The sequence below is a fragment of the Xylocopa sonorina genome, chromosome 10 (assembly GCF_050948175.1).
Source record: "Xylocopa sonorina isolate GNS202 chromosome 10, iyXylSono1_principal, whole genome shotgun sequence".
NCBI classification, from domain to species: domain Eukaryota; kingdom Metazoa; phylum Arthropoda; class Insecta; order Hymenoptera; family Apidae; genus Xylocopa; species Xylocopa sonorina.
Window position 1 is genome coordinate 9,121,264 of NC_135202.1, and position 18,853 is coordinate 9,140,116.

The 18,853-nt window shown below is 40.0% G+C and overlaps 4 protein-coding genes across 5 annotated transcripts; all 4 read left to right on the forward strand.

Moving 5' to 3' along the window:
* The first annotated feature begins 1,116 nt into the window (after positions 1-1,116).
* Ublcp1 (Ubiquitin-like domain-containing C-terminal domain phosphatase 1) lies at positions 1,117-2,894 on the forward strand. Its single transcript, XM_076902993.1, has 2 exons — positions 1,117-1,427; positions 1,711-2,894. The coding sequence occupies exons 1-2, from the start codon at positions 1,268-1,270 to the stop codon at positions 2,541-2,543; spliced, it is 993 nt and encodes a 330-aa protein (XP_076759108.1). The 5' UTR covers positions 1,117-1,267; the 3' UTR covers positions 2,544-2,894.
* Positions 2,895-3,244: 350 nt separating this feature from the next.
* On the forward strand, positions 3,245-10,751 carry Sp3 (phosphatidylinositide phosphatase spermathreecae). 2 transcript variants are annotated; one of them, XM_076902251.1, is made up of 12 exons: positions 3,245-3,466; positions 3,903-4,279; positions 4,354-4,617; positions 4,695-4,849; positions 4,932-5,104; positions 5,169-5,361; positions 5,452-5,779; positions 6,166-6,236; positions 6,561-6,785; positions 7,163-7,384; positions 7,468-7,781; positions 7,851-10,751. In XM_076902251.1, exons 1-12 carry the CDS (start codon positions 3,370-3,372, stop codon positions 9,014-9,016), a joined length of 3,585 nt encoding a protein of 1,194 aa, XP_076758366.1. In that variant the 5' UTR covers positions 3,245-3,369; the 3' UTR covers positions 9,017-10,751. The 2 variants fall into 2 exon arrangements, with proteins under 2 accessions (XP_076758366.1, XP_076758367.1); XM_076902252.1 differs by lacking the exon at positions 6,561-6,785 and having other exon boundaries at positions 3,246-3,466.
* A 920-nt stretch (positions 10,752-11,671) lies between these two features.
* Positions 11,672-13,640, forward strand: LOC143428211 (rRNA N(6)-adenosine-methyltransferase ZCCHC4). Its single transcript, XM_076902932.1, has 4 exons — positions 11,672-11,805; positions 11,898-12,451; positions 12,530-13,229; positions 13,312-13,640. The coding sequence occupies exons 1-4, from the start codon at positions 11,757-11,759 to the stop codon at positions 13,638-13,640; spliced, it is 1,632 nt and encodes a 543-aa protein (XP_076759047.1). The 5' UTR covers positions 11,672-11,756.
* An 863-nt stretch (positions 13,641-14,503) lies between these two features.
* On the forward strand, positions 14,504-16,313 carry Htra2 (HTRA2-related serine protease). Its single transcript, XM_076903239.1, has 7 exons — positions 14,504-14,921; positions 14,999-15,122; positions 15,181-15,267; positions 15,330-15,524; positions 15,590-15,740; positions 15,824-15,992; positions 16,076-16,313. The coding sequence occupies exons 1-7, from the start codon at positions 14,521-14,523 to the stop codon at positions 16,236-16,238; spliced, it is 1,290 nt and encodes a 429-aa protein (XP_076759354.1). The 5' UTR covers positions 14,504-14,520; the 3' UTR covers positions 16,239-16,313.
* Positions 16,314-18,853: the final 2,540 nt, after the last annotated feature.

Below are 18,853 nucleotides of genomic sequence, written 5' to 3' on the forward strand. Positions count from 1 at the left end.
TGCAATTGCGAACGGGGCGCTCATTTATGGCGCGGATTCCGCGTTGCGCCATAAACGAGGCATCGCAGTTGCGTTCTCACGCCTTTAAAATCGCGGATACGTCGCTACCGTTTTTCAGTCGCCAGCCGGCTGATGACTCGCTTTGGCTCGTAAACGAAACGAACGTAATATAAAACTTAGCCACTTTGCATTCTCACCCCTTCTCTCGCGACCTTTCGCGCGTAAAAACGACCAGGTTCGCCAGAAGGAAAACCCCGCGACCAAAACTTTATTTTCCAAGAGAGGCGTCTGAAGATGCAACACGCCATACAAGCGATATTTGCATTTTTACGGCGACCAAATGAAAACCTTTTCGTGAATTTGTTTCCCTTCTGCGGATAAAGGGACCGAGTATATCTTGCGTGTCACGTTCCCTTTTATACGCGTGTATTCTCGCCAAACAATGAATAGAAAGGCATGTAAGGATGCGAAAGACAAAGAAACGGCTCCCTCAAGTTCACCTGGAAAAATTGTTCCGAACGTATACGCTCGAAGTTTCAACTGTTGCGAGAGGAAGACGCGATAGAAACGCGTCAGGGTCCACGCTATTTTACGCTCGTAATTTCCATGTGCCTCGCCTACTGATATATTTTTTTACCGTGGAAAGAGATGGTTTACGAAGTTGAGAGATGAAAATTCATCTGACAGAAAGGAGCGAACATAAATCAAACGCCGCAGAAATAACGCGAACGACATTTAGAAACTGCCTCTTGAGACGAGAGCGAAGTTGCCCTATAAATTTAAAATTCACATGAAAAGAGCAAATAAACGCTGCGCGTTTCCGTCGAATGAAATTTCGTAGCAACTTTCTCATCTTGATCGATGCGATATTATAAAATATTTAATGAAACATTGTAAAACGTTTGCAGCGCGTGATTCGGATGCATAGAAGAAATTTAAAATCAGAAATTTCTATAGATTGTCACAGTAAAGTTCTTCTTTATCGCGCGTTGCAATCCTACCGTGCCTTAAGCTGGTAATTTAGCGGGTGACTCGAAAATGGTAACATCAGGGTGCGTGGCAGCACCATCCTGACCCAATCTAACTATCGAAGCGTCATCTAAGTAGACAATAAACCTCGCATTACAGTATTGACACAAAAGTACAATCCGTGCACCTTATTCCACGATGGCCTTCGTATACGTGTACATTTAATGGGAGTGTGTGCAGGTTCGGCTACTTCATAGTATACATCGCCTGGTGTCGCGTCATTATTTTCGAGAAAAAAATGGAGAATGTAGGGAAGATCATTATAGTATGGGGCAGGAAAAAAATCGAGATTCCCGATGTGAACCTGGGCGATACCGTTCGCGGTCTGAAAGAACGGATACACAAGGAGACTGACATCCTTCCGGAACGTCAGAAACTGTTGAACCTTCGAACCAAAGGTTATGTTTTGAACTGTTCTCACGACCTTCCCACCCCCCTTTGCTGTATTTACCTTCCCGCTTTCCCGTCGACACGCATCGTTTCAGTTTTTATCGACACCTAAAGTTTCCATAAAATAACAGTTAGTATTCCAATAAAATTTTCGCATACTATAATTGATTGGAATAACTTCTACGCTCACCCTTTGATTTCAAACCATTGTCCTGTTGTTACGTTTGATGCGTTTTTACAGTACCGTTGGTAAACACCGTCGAGTGTCTATAGAATCTTTCTTTTCACCAGACAAAGCATCTCAAGATGAGGAGATCCTAAGGAACTTGGGCATGAAGCCTGGCTTCAAGCTGATGCTGATGGGCTCCCGCGAGGAGGACATCGCCATGGCGTGTCACGCGCCCAAAGACTTACCCGATGTAATTAATGACTTTAAGACTGAGGAAGAGGAAATAGAGAATGTTAAGTTGTGTCTGTTTCAAATCCAATGTAGAATTGACTACTACAGGTTTGTAGAATTAAATCCGTTCAGGGAAGGAAAGAAACTGTTGGTGCTCGATATAGACTACACGATATTCGATCACAAATCGACGGCGGAATGGGGTGCGGAGTTGATGCGTCCGTTTCTCCATCAGTTTCTAACTTTGGCTTACCTAAATTACGATATAGTGATCTGGTCGGCGACGAGTATGAAATGGATAAACGAGAAGATGAAAGTGCTCGGTGTGTCTAACAATCCTTATTACAAGGTAGCGTGCCACCTAGACTTGAACGCCATGATCAATGTCCATACGTCGAGGTATGGCACCATCAAGGCTAAACCTCTGGCTATCATCTGGGGTAAATTTAAACAGTTCTCCGCTAAGAACACGATAATGTTCGATGACATCAGAAGGAACTTCATTATGAATCCACAATCGGGTTTGAAGATAAAACCGTTCAAACACGCCCACATCACCAGAAGGAAAGACAAGGAGCTGCTGAAATTGTCCCAGTATTTGAAATTGATAGCCAAAGTGGATGACTTTCAAACACTTAATCACAGAAAATGGCAGGAGTATATAATTGATAAAACCAAAGAAGAAAAAAGGAACAAGGAAACAAACGAGGGGAGGAGCGAGTAAACGGGTTTTTTTATTCTTTTTTTTAAGAATGTTAAAAATGCTTGTTAAATTTTATGAATTTTCTAATTACTGAGGAAGATACGTTTCGAATACCACCTATCGACTGTCGTAAATTCGCCGCGGAAACGATCTAAATTCTTTCAATAGAGAAACACGTGTATAAAAGGTTCATCTTTTTAAAATATTCTCCATGAACGTGGACGTACGATGATATTAATGATAACATTAACTAATCGTTATTTGCATATTTTCACACGCTTCTTTGTATTTATGATGTACTTATCAGTTATTGTGAAACATATACAATATATGTAATCACAGATTATCTAAATAAATCTTATGTATTTCAAATAGTAAGTATTTATCATTCGCTCTTGTATCGAGTAAAAAAACTATGCGAAACGTTCGACAAAATTTCGGGAACTTTGTATACCTTCCGCAAAAACTGTAAGAGATGTTTTATTCATTACTAGAAACATCTCCAAGTATAATAAACGAATAATTATATATTTTCACCTTCTCTATCCCTCCCTTAAGCAACTTAAAACCGCGCTGATGTTACATCGTAAAAGTTAATCGAGCGTTGCGAGTTTCTCACGTTTAAAATCCTCGTAAACGCATGAACGTTCGCGGTCTAACGATTATTAATTCCTTATTTGTTCGCCATCTATTCTCTTGATCGCGCATTATAGCACAGTCAGCGAAACGGGCTCGTTGTTGGTCTTATGTGCACGCAAGATGGCGAATTGTCCGTGATAGGACAGTCGGGAGAGCTAACGTTCCACATGCAGCGTAGAAATCGCCGTTCAGTGGAAAAGTCGGCAGCATGGAACTGCTCCGTACCGACACACATTTTATTTTCGTGAAAGAGAGATACAGCCTGTGGTGTGACAAATACACGGGGGAGTTCTCCGCGAAATCAGGTGGGTATTCGGATTCAGGGTTTGACAGAACGGTATGAACATCCGTATCAAGTAGGATACACGTTGCGATACTCGGTTCATTGTTCCTGTTTGGGGTACGTTCGATTTCCCGTGGAACGTAATCTATGTTGTTCCACGCAATTTTCATTCATTAATCGCGTTACACGATCTTGCTTAATCAGACGGGAATGTTACATTAAATTGTAATCGAATTAACGTTATTCAGATAATACAATACGAGAGAACCGCCTTAAAAGGCAATTGTATACGTGTGATTTTGCAATCGCTATAGTTCATGAATTATGTAAATACGCGAGAGTTCTGTTATAATTAGTGGAATTAGCTAATGGATAAAATTATTCATGCTTTAGAAAGTCTAATTTCTAATGTTGATATTCTTGGAGAATTTTTTTACCAGCAATAGAATCTTTTCCAGATTGGGAATGGGCATCTCCGAAGGAATTGGAATGCCTTGGAATATTTTATGGAATTGTTGGCAAAATAGAACAACCATGCGTGTTAGAGCCTCGTTTAATGTTGATCAAAGAAATCGCACCAGCCGGAGAGTTGTACGGGGGTCATATTATATATAAGATCAAATCAATTGCATTCTTACATCTTGGCAATGAAAACCATGACATTGGGCTATTGCCTTGCAAGAAGCATCAGAATTTGCCAAAGAAGAAAAGTCAAAGTAGCCTGTTCGATGTGCCACAGAAGGCAGCCTTAGCCAAAACATGGGGAACCATCAAGAGTGCTACAAACACTATAAAACATACTACTCAACAGGCAGCTGCACTTGCAACATCTCAGGTAAATTTGTTCAATTCGTTTAGGAAGAAATTGATGTAGTGAAAAGTTTGCAATGCGGACAAAAATATTCACAGGTGAAGTCTACGGTCAGTAAGAGGAGCATTGTCAAAGATAAAGAGAGATTTGAGAAGAGAATCTTGGATGAATTGATCAAAATTTTCACAGAAACTGATTCCTTTTATTTTTGTCAAACTGGCGACATTACCAATAGTCTACAGAGGCTTTGTGTCTCAGAATCAGAGAGGGACAAGGATGAACAAACCAAGCCACTTTGGCAAAGGGTGGATGATAGGTTCTTTTGGAACAAACACATGTTACAGGACATAATTAACTTAAAAGTTAGGGTCCTTCTGAATTAGTTGACTTAATCATTTCACAAGGTGCTCATTGTTACAAAAATATTTCAATTTTGTAGACAGACAAAGCAAATTGTTGGATATTACCGGTTATTCAAGGGTATGTACAAATAGAGAAGTGCAAAGTAGAAGTGGGCATTGATGATCAGCCACAGCATGAAACCTTCAATCTGGCAATTATATCTAGAAGAAGTAGGTTCCGTGCAGGAACAAGGTAATTATATTTTTTATCATTCTATCGTTGCTTGAATTATAAATTTGTTTATACGAAAATCGATTTTTTCGCCGCCGCGAAGGTATAAGCGACGCGGTGTTGACGACGAAGGGAAATGCGCGAACTACGTGGAAACGGAGCAGTTGGTTTGGTATCACGATCACCAAGTATCGTTTGTTCAAGTGCGAGGCAGTGTACCTGTATATTGGTCTCAACCAGGCTATAAGTATAAACCACCCCCACGTATAGACAAAGGTAATCGATAAAAAGAATATTACATGAGCGACACTTTCCACGATACTAATTTCTCATCGTTTAGACGAGGCAGAGACGCAGGTTGCGTTTGAGAAACATTTCACAGAAGAATTGAGCTTGTACGGCCCAATTTGTATCGTGAATCTCGTAGAACAAACCGGGAAGGAGAAGGTAATTTGGGAGGCGTACAGCAACCATCTGATAAATTACAATCATCCGGACATAACGTACACGACATTCGATTTCCACGAATACTGGTAAGCAGTCGCTCGGGGTTTCAGCTGAACACGAATTTACCCTCTTGAATTGTCGCTAAACTGTTTTTTTTTTTTGTATCTAACACGCAGTCGAGGAATGCATTTTGAGAATGTGTCTATCCTGATCAACGCATTAGCTACCGTATTGACAGACATGGGTTACTGTTGGCGCGATAAGCAAGGCACAATTTGCATGCAGAAGGGAGTGTTTCGGGTGAATTGTATAGATTGTCTAGATAGAACGAACGTGGTGCAAACCGCTTTGGGTAAAGCCGTGATGGAAATGCAATTTTCGAAGCTAGGATTGATACCGCCAGACGGAACGTTACCGACGAACATCAGACAAACATTTCAATTGCTTTGGGCGAATAACGGCGACATTATCAGTAAACAGTACGCCGGTACAAACGCTCTGAAGGTTCGTACCACGTAGAAACACGCTGGTTTTGCTCTAATTCAGGCCTGTGCAGGTGGAATCTGCGCGTGGATTTCCCTTCGCGTGGTATGGCCCTAAAGTGGAGCAATCTGCGTAGGGGGAAATCATGTCTGGTATTTGAAACCACTTGGCCTACCGAGAACTCTAAATTATTCCCGAGTTCACGAGTTAGACCATTCGAGGCAAGTTTTGCTTTGAGAAGCTCGATGATTCCATTAACCCCTCGTGTGTACGACTGAGCATTTACAACATATGCGTGTGTTACACAGTTGCACAGGTCTACTCTAACCCGATTAAAGATCTTAAGCAAAACCTCGATTGGAACATGGCTGAACTTCTATGATACTAGTTTATTTTATTCCTTATAGGGTGATTACACAAGAACAGGGGAAAGAAAATTTACCGGTTTAATGAAAGATGGCATGAATTCTGCGAACAGGTACAATTGGACTACAATTATGACACACGACCTGCATTGCAATCGAACGTCATTCTCATTCACACATCCTACACGATACATCACTTCAAATGCTATCGTGCAAGATATTCCGCGGATATATAATCTGTTAGGTGTTGTAACATTTTTTAAAACGAATAAATTGCTACACATTATTCGTATCGTCATTAGACACCGACAACACTTAACGATACCTTTTTTTTTTTCATTCTCTTCTCTTTTAACAAACCACAATCATCGCTTAAATACTGATATAGTCTATACATACATATAGATCCCTGACACTACCCTTTCATTTTCCCATAGATATTTTCAGCAACACTTTATGGATGACATACGTCAAGCGGCGATAGATACCTTGCTAGGGAACTCCATCGACGTTAATCAACTGAATACCGATTGGTCGCACTATTTAGACATCCTTGATAATTGCTGCCTTGAGCTAATACCCGCGAAACCACCAAACATAGAGCTTCAACTCGCCACCTATCCCGACATTCTTTATGTCACTGCTATCTATCATTTGGCAAGGTTTGTTCTAGGCTTTGGGTTGGAAATTTTTGTCACTCGAACCAGAAATAAACGATAAATAAAACGTGTGACGTTGAAAATCTGAAACCAGTTGTTGCTTCTTTTATTCAGACAAGAACCAGAACTCTAAACGGAACTGCGACTCCACGTGTCTGTAACACGATTCTATTTTTACGTTGCACGTGATTCTTTTCTTTCTTTTGCATGAGAGTTTGCCTGACTTTCGGTTCGACCTTTACATTCACGATAGAAACAAATAGCTCCGATCCACTTTCCTCCGCAACAGTATCTCCTGTATTCATTTTTTATTTCATTCTCTTTTTTAACGTAGCTTGCCAGCTTCGAGGCATACGCTTAAAAGACCTTTGTTCTTTCAGATACTATTTAAATCGCTTCAAGGATGTCTATAGGCAAGCCACGATCGATATGATGTTAGGGAACTCGGTGAGCGAGGAGGTTTTTCAAGAACGTACAGAAGAGGAGGACAACGCTGCTACGGCGATTCACGTGAAATTACTGATAGAGGACTGCAAGAAGATGCTTATACCCGACCCAGAAATTATTTTAGGCAGCTGGGGCCTCATAGATGCTGATCCTGTGTACGCTACACTTTGATTTTTTGCTTTAAAACTTTTGAATTCAAGGAGGGAACCATTTCTTATCATTTCATTTATTTCCATAGGACTGGCGACTTAACGGAAACAGAAATGGATACTATTCTTATACTAACACGCGATAGCTACTACGTTGCCGATTATGACGACCAAATCGACAAAGTAACAAACTACCAAAGAGTTCCACTTGAGGATATCGTGCTGGTCGAGTTCGGCCAGCCGGAGAGCATGGTCTCCATTTTTAAGAATAAGCATTTCCACTGCATTAGGATAAATTACAAAGTGGCCAACGAGTACGGTTACTTTCACATGTTCCGTAGTACAAATTTACGGTTTTTTAACAATATGGCGGTTGTTATAAAGACCGAGGAAGAAAGTATCGGTAGGATATCATTTTCTCGTGTCTCTCAATCAAGGCTGATTATACCATTTAATTTGCATTTAATTCCAGAGTCTTTAAGGTCGATCTGCGAAGCCATCTCTGTGGCAATGGAGATAGCCAATCTACCAAAGATTCCTATAGCGATGAACGTCACTTTAGATAGACGAAAGAGTAAGTTAGTGAATAGCAAAGGGTCCACGGGTTTGCTGGACATCTCGTCGTTCCCAGAACTGACCAGGAACGTCTCAGAGACGCAGTTGTTGGCGCTGAAAAGCGCAGGAACGAAAGCTCTGAGCAACATGTCCGAGCAGTTTAGCAAACTGAATAAATTAGGTCATAGCTTCAGCGCCAGAAAGCCAATCGACTTAGCGAAGAGCATAGGTAGAAAGCCTGAGGTGCCTACCAAGCCCACTTTCACTGTTGGCAGCAGAGATATCTCTGGCGTGGTTCAAGGGAAACGCGGTAGCAGCAGCAGCAGCAGTGACGACGAGGATATTGGTATTCCGCCAGTTCCTCTGGAGAAACCAGAGAATTTCACTCATAATAAGAACCTGATGGAAGCCTATACTCCCTCCATTGGTATCATAATGGGCGTAAAGAATGCAGGCGTGGTGGACACTAATGGGAACAACGAGAACCAAAACTTATCTATAGGACCCAACAAGCTATCCGAGCAGGGTTCTGACAGAGAAGCATTGAACGTACCACTGACTGGCTCTGGCACTAGCACCTTGAGTACTTCCCCTCAAAAGACACCAGAGATAACTATACAAAACGTGACGGATGACAAGGAAAGGATATTTTCGTCGTCGACGTTAAATTTTTCAAGGAACATCAGCCACTCCACTGGGGAGGTCGATAGCAAATTAATACTCAGCGACATGAGTGGGAACAGATTGCAAACGGAGAATAGACTTCAAGATAAGAAGAGATCCACGTCTGAGCAGGACTTGACGCTGAATATTACGTCCTCTCAGAGTGAATCCGCTTTAAAATCGATAAAGACCAACGTGATGAACGTCACGAGCCCTGTAGCGTCTACTGCCAAAGATATTCTGTCGCCTTTCTCGAAGTTCGCGAAAGGCGTGCAAACTTTGGGGGCGAATCTGGATCCTAGGAAGCTGAAAACAGGCCAGGTGGGAATGTCGAGGAATCTCTCGGACCATCACGTAGAACAACGTAGGAAATTGCAGGAGAGATGGAAGTCGTGTCAATCGAAGCTGATAGCTTTGTAATTTTCTCGAGATAATTTAAAATCTTTATGTGTCTAATAATTGATGAACGATTAGAAGTTAGAGGTGGGTTAAACCTTGATTTTTAAGTCGTCGACGCTAAGAAATATTAAACTTTGTATTCTACCCCTACTGAAAACTATACAACTTAGAGATAATTTTGCATAGCAAATTTTATTACTTTCGATCTATCTTCTAATTTCCATTTTCTAATCGATAGAATTACGTTGATAGAATCGCAGTGCACACAGCGTACGTTTGCTTATCTTTCAAATTTCGATTACTGCCATCTCGTTAACAGAAAATTTCGTGCAACAAAAAATGCTTAACCGATAAGATCCTTTCTATATACACTCTTTCACACGAAAAAAAAAAGTAAGATTACTTCCCAAAGTACAATATGGTCAATATTTAATCTACAGCAGGTCTAATTAGCTTGTGTGTCTATTTAACAAATTTTCTATCACATCTACATCGATCAAGGCAACGTGTTCTTGGCACCGATACGAACTGAATATCTTCGCAAAAAAAAAATGCTTTCGGCGTGTTTATACGAAATTTTCATCGAGTCAACGATATTTGTACGGATTTTACTAAAACGAATCCTATTTAGCGTTGCATTTAGCCGTTAGAAATGGAGAAAAATATTGTGAACTTACTAAAAAAGGAAAAAAAAAAGAAAAAAGACGTGCTTATACAATGAAATTTAATCCTAATGTTCTCTGAAACTCTACTGCTTGCTGCACAAACAAATTTTTTGTATTACTTAAGATTTTAGTTAATTGTAGCATATGTTACGGTTTTTTATTTTGTAAATTTCTAGATTTACCTGTACACGTTTCGATGCTTCTGAACGTTAGACTGAGAATCTGTTTATGCAGCAGGCTTGACGAAGAGGCTTTGTAGTCAATTATGTATATACAAAGAATTATTTAAACGTAGTAGTCTAACGAATAACACAAATATTGTTGGTTAAAACAGATATATACAAAGTATAATGGCAAGATGGTTTCCATTGAGGAAACTTTCTCTATGAAGATATGTACAATGTGCGAACCAGTAATTATTATGAAATTTAGATGAGGAGAAAACAGGACGAAGTTCGTGAATTATTTTGGATATATACAAAAAGGAAAAGAGGAAAGTGCTTTCTTTTTCTGACGCATATTCGTTTCCGTGAAATAAAATTCCGACAGAAAACTGAGGAACAATCACAATATTCATACACTTGCACAGTTGCAGTATTATGTATATTATATTTAACCGACGATAGAAAAGAGAGATTTATGTATTGTGTACTCCATATATAGATTACTGAAAGAAGATACACGTTGTTATTTAATATTCTATGTATGTGCGACGGTTTAGACTAAATGACACCGGTTACAGCTCTAAATATCGCTAATCCCTTGTATATACATATACGAGTGACTTAATTTATAATCATAATTATTCTGTAAACATAGCAAATAGATGCACCGTCACGTGGTAGAAGTATTTGCAAGATAAGAGATTTTCTAGTGAATGTTTTTTCCCAATTGCAAATGGATAGTCTGTGATATATATAATCTAGCGGAATGTGTGAGCACAGCCTAACGAAACGACTCGAAGAGATGAATTTAGGAATAAGAGGAGAGGTGTGTCAATTCTGTATAGATGATCTAGAGATGCTTTTAAACGAAAACGAAGAAAAGAATACAAAAGACAAATCTGTTAATCGCCCGCTCTTGTGAAACTCAACTCGTTTTAAATCACCCTATATATATATACACACATAAAACCAGCTTACTTTTACTATAATTTTAAACGCTCTCGAAATTATTTATTTATCGATACAGTATTACGAAAATTACCGAAGAAGAATGATACTTATACATACATATATTTTTTTGTTCCCTTTTTCGTATCAACGTGTACCTATGGTCCAATTAAAGATGAGCATCCGAGTATATTGTAATATAATGTATTATTATCTGTATTTGTACGATAGGACATCAAAACCAATCATGAGAAAACAACGCACGAAGATGTTTATAGCCTGTAGAGGCTTAAATTGCCTTATATATGCATATTAGCAGTTACATTTTCGAAAACATATATGTATATGTATATAAATATACATGTGATAAAACAAGCAACATAGTGATTGTAGAAGGATATTATAATAAAACGCAATGAACTTGAATCGACGACTTGTTATTTCATTAAAGAGTTGATTTTCGTTTGAATTTATAGAAATTTCGCAAACATTTATCAATCGAATTTGAAAGTTAGTATCGCCGTGTCCTACTTCAACTCCAATGAAATAATGTTCATAAATTCGTGTGTTTCCTTGCAAATTTCGTACGTACTTTAAAACAGCAGCTGTTCCACGTTAGTCCAATCCATTTTGTAATATCCTTTGCCCAATTAATCCGGTTAATCCATTGAAAAGTAATCCAAATGCACTTCACCACTCGCGGTCGCGATACATTTGAACTACCGAGGGCGCGTTCAAACTAGATTCGAGAATCGCAAGCAGCACTCGAATCGTCTCGAGAATTGGCCAACTTCACGTTGAGGAATCCACGTGGTATACTTTGTTTTGCAAACAAATAGAAGTTTCTGAAGTGAATTACTAAAGAATAAATAAAAGATTTTTATAAGTACGCTTGATCCTTTATTCAGAAGATCGATGTAAATAATCGTCCCCAAATTGTTCGATAATTTTGCTAGCATTAAGATAAATGAATAATTATCGAACATGGAATGTTTCTGGTCCGATCCGACTAAACATCCTCAGTGTCCACATGGTAACATTTTCAATAAAATTCGTCGTTCTATGACATAAAGATATAATAAAAGAATATGTAAAAATATTAACGATAACACTGTATTCATATAGGACCAACTTTGTTATTTGGTAAATACAAGAATGGGAATTTAGAGAAATTCTACGCATGTGCTGCTTGTCGTGAGAGAAAAATATGTAAATTTTATTTGAAAGAGGGAGAAAAATTAACAAAACAGCAAACAGCGAAATGGGAGCAAGAGAGGAAGAAATATGCGTCTCGTTATAATCATAGGTCATTATATATACGATTTAATGAAGTAATGGGTGCGCCAGCGGATAGAAGACTTTATTGTTTCACTTGCGATCAATTGATGCTCAAAAACGAAGGATATGCATTAGACAAACATGAAAATCATCATCTAAAGGAAGGGCTAACAGACTATCAGATGAAACATCCCACAGAAATCTTGAAACCTTTGGAGAACTCTAAACAGGAAGCTCAGTATTTCTTTACAAAACAATCGACAGAAGATATAGTGAATATTCTTGTAAAACTTGGTGCAAAACAACTTCTTTGTATTGGCACTCCAAAAATCCATGAATACGTCTTAGAGAATCATGAAGATAAAATATCTTCGCTTTTACTAGATCTGGATGGAAGATTTGTAAGTTCGTTCGAGAATACAATAAATGAAATTAAATACATTGAAATTACTATAAATTTTATGCTTTTCCATTTGTAGCACAACTTTTTTGGACCCCTAAATTATTGTTGGTACAATCTACTAAATAATCATTTCTTCCATCAAGACTCTATGCATGTGTTTAAAGATTTTATCATGCAAAATAATGGAAAAGACACATATCTAATATGCGATCCACCGTTTGGTAGCAGAGTGGAACCGATATCTTGGACTATAAAAAGGATTTCTGATCTTCATAAAAAATGGAACAACATAGAAGACGAGGATGATCGTTTAAAGATTATATTTATCTTTCCATATTTCATGGAATCTATAATAAAACAGAAAAGCAATCCGCCTGGTATATCGGGAGGCTTGAAGGACTTGAAAATGACCGATTACAAAGTATCTTACGACAATCACGCATTATTCAGAACAGATAACAAGACTGCCAAGTTGCCATCGCCTATTAGGATATTCACAAACATATCTTTGAATCTGGTTGAGCTTCCTAAATCGCAGGGCTATAAGTATTGTAAGAAATGTAAGAAATGGATCGCCAAGGAAAATAAACATTGTAAAGTATGTAAGGAGTGTACCTCGAAGAACGGATTCACTTACAAACACTGTGATATATGCGAGCGATGCGTAAAACCAAACTGGGAGCATTGCGAAACATGCAAACGATGCGTAGCAGTGAATCATTCGTGTGGCCAGAAGCCAAAAATAACTGGGAAATGTTTCAAGTGCAATGAACTTGGTAATTTTAATTTTTTTATAATAATTTCAACTTTGATTCCTTCGATTATTATACCATAATGACGTACTTCTCTCATTTATAGGTCACACTGAAAAAGAATGTGATGCCAATAGGGAGAAGCATACAAAAATGAAGAAAGCTAAGAAACGTAAGGCTAGTGCTGAAAAAGAAATGATTAAAAGTGTGAAAAAGAGGAAAGTAGACGATTCACGAGAATCTAACGAAGAACAAACAAACGCATCAGTAATCAAAAGTAGCAGCAAGGCACCTGAAACATTGAAGAAGAAAGGGACAAATAAGAAGATTACATCAAAACACAAAGTGAAGACCTTGAAGAATCCACGACAGTTGAAAATGCGTAGCAAGATGAAACTGCGCAAGCAAACGAACGGAAGTGTAAATACGAAGTAAATAAATTCCTTTATTTTCATTGAATAGAAAGAGTCAGACAATTTATATCTCCCACTTTTGAGGTAATAAAGAGAACGATATACAAGAAAGAGTGAGACAGATGTTACCTACCCTACTAAAGAATCCCTGGCGTCATCTCTGTAAAAAGTGCTCAAACTGGTCGCACACAATTACTGACAGCGAAGTAAACCACTGAACAACTACTAGCGCCATTTCTGTGGAAAGTACTGGAATTAATTGCTGACTAGTTTCAGCGTTTGTTCGACAGATGGCGCTAGTGTTTCAGTAGTTCACTTCGCTGTCGATAACGCTGAGCGACCAGTTTGAGCACTTTTCACAGAGATGGCGCCAGCAGTTCCAGAAGAGAGGTGGTATCATCTGTCTCATTCTTTCTTATAGCTTTCGTATATATCTTTCTCTCTCTCACTTCTAAAGCGGCAAATGTACGAGAAATTAAAATAAACCCAGTAAGTTTAAACTGCAGTTCTCACCGTTTCACGCAAAATTTCTTTGCTTCCATTTGACGGAATAAAAAACTGATTATATCATCAGAAAGCTTAATGAATGAAGAAGTTTCTGTGAAATTTGCTGTTCTTCAAATCTAGAAATAATTACTTAAATAGAAGATCAAAGTTTTCGTAATTTACAAATTTTGCCTTCTGAGATAAGTTTAAAATTTTATTACTCCACCCGTTTTCGAGTTTTAGGGTGAAATAGGGACTATTATAATAGCAAATTTATTGCTTTCTTCAATATATTATTTGTCATTTTCTTGTAGAACTTACGATTGCGGAAATTTTCGAGCGACGCGTTCGTTCCGCGCGAGATTCGTATTCGGAAGCAGACTGAAGGGAAAGGCCTCTGATTGGGCGATCGAAAAATGGCTGGCTTCTTGACGCGTGTATCTTGGACAGTTTTGAATAGAAATCAGCTCCAGTGCAAACAATTTTTAGCACCCCTGTATGTGCATCATTTCTCGCGATACAAAAATTCTTACACGCAGGACCAAAAGCCTCGATCGTTCGACAAGACAATTCGAAATGTCGTACTGTACACCGTTTTCTTCTCCGGGTTTGGTTATATTTTCTACAAATGCAAAGATGACTATGAGAACCGATTTAGGAACCTGATAAATTCTTTGTTCATTGTACATGCTAAAACCCTCTCTTGGGACGGTAATGATAATAATAATAATAACAGAAATAAGTATAATTTTATAGCTGACGTAGTGGAGATATCAGCCCCAGCGGTGGTCTACATTGAGATTCAGAACAACAGAAGGTAAATGTGGATTATATCTGTGACACTGCGACAATTAAAATAATCTTCTCCTTCAGCAATCATTAATCATAAAATAGACTCGATTTTCATACAGGTAAACCGTTCAATATAAGCAATGGGTCTGGTTTCATTGTAGAATCGGATGGGCTAATATTAACAAATGCTCACGTCGTTACCAACAAGCCCAACACAACTGTGAAGGTAACAATTATAATAAATGTTTTATCCCTAGAAAATTCTTATGTGATCTATTTTATAGGTACGGCTTCACGATGGGAATACTTATACCGGTGTCGTGGAGGACATTGATGTGCACAGTGATCTTGCAACTGTGCGAATTAACAAGGTTCGTGTAGATTTCAGTGAATGCTTATCTTTATACTTGAAGATTATTTCTTTTTCGTGCAGAAAAATTTGCCAGTAATGAAGCTTGGTTCTTCAGCGAACCTTAGGCCAGGGGAGTTCGTGGTTGCTATTGGATCTCCACTAGCTTTAAGTAACACGATAACAAGCGGAGTAATAAGCAGTGTGAATAGACAGAGTCAAGAACTTGGCCTACACAATAAGCAGATGGCTTACATTCAAACTGATGCTGCGATCACTGTTAGTATCTCTTTCTATTGATATCCTAATTTTGTCCATAATTTATAAATTCTTTATCATTCTAGTTTGGAAACTCAGGTGGACCGTTGGTCAATTTAAATGGCGAAGCGATTGGTATAAACGCGATGAAAGTAACGTCTGGCATCTCGTTCGCCATACCTATAGACTACGCGAAGGATTTCTTAAAGAGAGCAGAAATGCGCAGGAAAGGAAAAGGTAAAGGAAGATTTCTTTAAAATAGAATGAGAAATATCAAACGCGCGAGAGTCGTAAAATTGGCCGATTTTACATTCGCATAGGTATACGAATCGCATCGGAAGCACCTAGAAATCAGTACATCGGTGTCACGATGCTCACCCTTACACCAGATCTCTTTTATGAACTGCAAAAGAAATTGAAAGGAATTCCACACAACATCAGGCACGGAGTTCTTATCTATAAAGTAATCGTCGGATCGCCAGCTCATTTGTACGTTTAGACGATCATAACTATTCTTTCCATCATCCAGGTATCGATCATTATAAAAATCATATATTTTTGTTTCATTTCAGAGGAGGTTTACACGCAGGCGATATCGTAACCCACGTGAACGACGAACCAGTTGTGTCTTCCGCCACCATTTACAAGGCCGTGGAAACGTCTAAAATATTGAGAATGACGGTAATCAGAGAAACAGAAGTATTACACCTCCGAATCGAACCGGAAGAGATCTAAATCGCCGAATTTATTTCAACGTCGAAACTAAAACGAAACATATTCCTCGAAATACATTCTTAACAAGTAACACGTTAATCGACAATTTATTTGCATAAATCCTTACTACGTATGAAAGTCTATATTTTTCGCAGTTCGTCCAAGCGCGACGTTTAAAAATATAGGACACCAGTTTTACAACGCGACGATCCAGTATCGTATCACGCTTAATGCAGAGAGGTATGTCGTACACGCGCGAGCGTTTGTCGCGTGCATTTTTGCAACATTGAAACGTTCGCGCGACAAATGCACGCGTAGTGCGAAACACGCTTGTCTGCGCGGACCGTCCATGTTTCAAACGCTAGAGGCGAACGTCCACCGGATAAAAAGAGGAAAACCGCTGGTATCTCGCTAGATTTATTTCGATCGGCGAACTTATCGAAGGGTCGATTATTTCTCCGCTATTTTTTCTTTATTCCGTTTCCACAGGCTGCCACGAAGACTGATGTCGCGTCGCGGACCCTTGTTACGATAGGGGACTCCCCTTCGCGTGCGTGTGCGCGCGTGTGTGCGCCGGGTGTGGTCCATCGGTACGACTGCGTTATGTTTATGTTGTTTACGACGCAAGACGACCTCCGCAAATATGTGGCCGGATCTTAGAGAGCGTGGGTGTGGTCCGAGTGGTTTCCAGCATTTTTTCCGAAAGCGCTTTACCAGCCGCGGAGTCACGTTGGAATTCTAAGCTCTGTTCGCACCGACGCAACTGGCCATGCGAGTACCATTGCCTTCGTAATGTCGCGACGAGCAGAAACGCGAGATTTAAATTGTTCCTCTGGTTTGAGTAATCAAATTTATATAGCCCACTGAATTTACTACAGTTGGATATCTTTTTTAGTTTGACGACACTGTGGATCCCGGAGAACGCGAGGAGTAATATTACGAATATCAAGTTTCATCGTCGTTACTTTATATTACTCTACTTGTTTTCCACGTTACGTGGCATTTCTTCATCTTCTCTGTATCCCCTTATTCGGATGTCGAACAGGGTTCTCGAGTAAGGTGAAAGGTGAAAGAGTATTTGTTGGAAAGAGATTAATGTCTTCTGCTATTTAAACGAGAGACAGCGTAGCGGTATGAATGCACCCTAAAAGGTCGCCCTGTCAAGACACGGCGTTGTGCATTATTCCACCGAGAGATCCATGAAACAAGACGGTTTGACGATCCCCTTCGCACGCACTTAAAGCAGAACACGCGTACACCTGGTCGGTAATTTTCACAATTTTACGCACGCTGGCGATAAATTGCAATTAGCATTTTTCCGTAGTCGAAAGGGTCGAAGGTGATAAAACCAAAAGCTAACGAGTCATCCAGCTGCTATTAAAATTCAGCTCTTTTGACGATTAATATCGCCACGGTGCGAGCATAATTCGAAAAGCGGTTTAAATTACTCGTAAAAGGAGCAGAGCGTAACGTAAATTGCTGGACCCTTTAATATTTTTCATTTCCCAGCACATTCGTTCGTTCAATTTCAGAGTTACCTCTGTTAGAACCATTTTGGAGAACGCGTCGGCCATCCGCGTCGCCTCGTGGCTGCAGCTTCGACGATTATCACGCCTCTACATTATCCCACTCCTTTTTCCTCTATTTATCTTCTTTTCCATAGACGCGCGCAAGTTCCTTGCGCGGACAACAATCTATTCCCTGATTATCCACGCTTTTGCCGGGCGAAGCTCGCTTACGAGGGAGCGTGTTGTGTCACTTCCTACGTGCGTGCCTGGCGATTCTCGGTAGCTGGAGAACAAACGGCCATCAAGGTGATCGGGGCTCGATATCTCGCGGCCAGCGTCCCTCGCCTACGCGAAGTTACACGCTAACTTCCCGCAGGACGATGACCAGCGGCACCAGGAATCTCCTTAAGCGACCGGCAACATCGTTTCGAGGGGACGTGCCACGCTTCTCAATACAGACTGGACTTACACGGAGAGATTACGCGGACTCATCGAAGGCAGTATCCCAATGTATTCTGTAGAGTAGAAACATTAACAAAAAATGGTCACTATTATCTAAAGAAATTACTCGATTGGTCTCGATGTAAAATTTGTGGTAACGTCATATAAAATCTTGCGTAGCGTTCGATGAGAGTTCCTCAAAAGTCTCCAAAGAAACTGCGATTCACTTCTATCCATCTTGCATTAAGTCTTCTACGAGCCTGCACGCATCTAGTTTCTAAAAACCCTCTGTCTCGCGCCTCAAAGAGACGGCAAAGAAAGCAACCACCCAGAACCGGAGAATCCACTTAACCACCGCGCGATGCGAGCGATCCGCGCCACGAAAAGCACCACGAGACACTCTGTACCCGGCCGACAACGCATGTCCCGGATGACACTGACAAATAATTCCACCAGCGCCTCGTCGTCATTACGCTCGCGGAACAGAGACAATGATTGCCAGCTCGATCATTCGAGCGATCACGTCCGGGAGCTTCGCGGCCTTCGTCGCGGTCGTTTCGCCGCGCCAAGGGTGCCGCAGTCGGGCGAAAAAAGGTTCCGGCAGCCGAACAATTTCAGCGGGACACGACCAAGGCCGGTCGAATTGTTGCCGCGTACGGCGACCAGCGACGCAATCACTCGTCCCAT

Excerpts from the sequence above, each read along its gene's own strand:
- Htra2 (XM_076903239.1), top strand. The coding sequence starts at position 14,521 with ATGGCTGGCTTCTTGACGCGTGTATCTTGGACAGTTTTGAATAGAAAT. Across the intron at positions 14,922-14,998 it reads GAGATTCAGAACAACAGAAG|ACTCGATTTTCATACAGGTA; the intron begins GTAAATGTGGAT and ends ATCATAAAATAG. Across the intron at positions 15,741-15,823 it reads AATGCGCAGGAAAGGAAAAG|GTATACGAATCGCATCGGAA; the intron begins GTAAAGGAAGAT and ends ACATTCGCATAG.
- Sp3 (XM_076902251.1), top strand. The coding sequence starts at position 3,370 with ATGGAACTGCTCCGTACCGACACACATTTTATTTTCGTGAAAGAGAGA. Across the intron at positions 4,850-4,931 it reads AGGTTCCGTGCAGGAACAAG|GTATAAGCGACGCGGTGTTG; the intron begins GTAATTATATTT and ends GCCGCCGCGAAG. Across the intron at positions 7,385-7,467 it reads CTCATAGATGCTGATCCTGT|GACTGGCGACTTAACGGAAA; the intron begins GTACGCTACACT and ends TTATTTCCATAG.
- LOC143428211 (XM_076902932.1), top strand. The coding sequence starts at position 11,757 with ATGGAATGTTTCTGGTCCGATCCGACTAAACATCCTCAGTGTCCACAT. Across the intron at positions 11,806-11,897 it reads ACATCCTCAGTGTCCACATG|GACCAACTTTGTTATTTGGT; the intron begins GTAACATTTTCA and ends GTATTCATATAG. Across the intron at positions 13,230-13,311 it reads TTTCAAGTGCAATGAACTTG|GTCACACTGAAAAAGAATGT; the intron begins GTAATTTTAATT and ends TCTCATTTATAG.
- Ublcp1 (XM_076902993.1), top strand. The coding sequence starts at position 1,268 with ATGGAGAATGTAGGGAAGATCATTATAGTATGGGGCAGGAAAAAAATC. Across the intron at positions 1,428-1,710 it reads GTTGAACCTTCGAACCAAAG|ACAAAGCATCTCAAGATGAG; the intron begins GTTATGTTTTGA and ends TCTTTTCACCAG.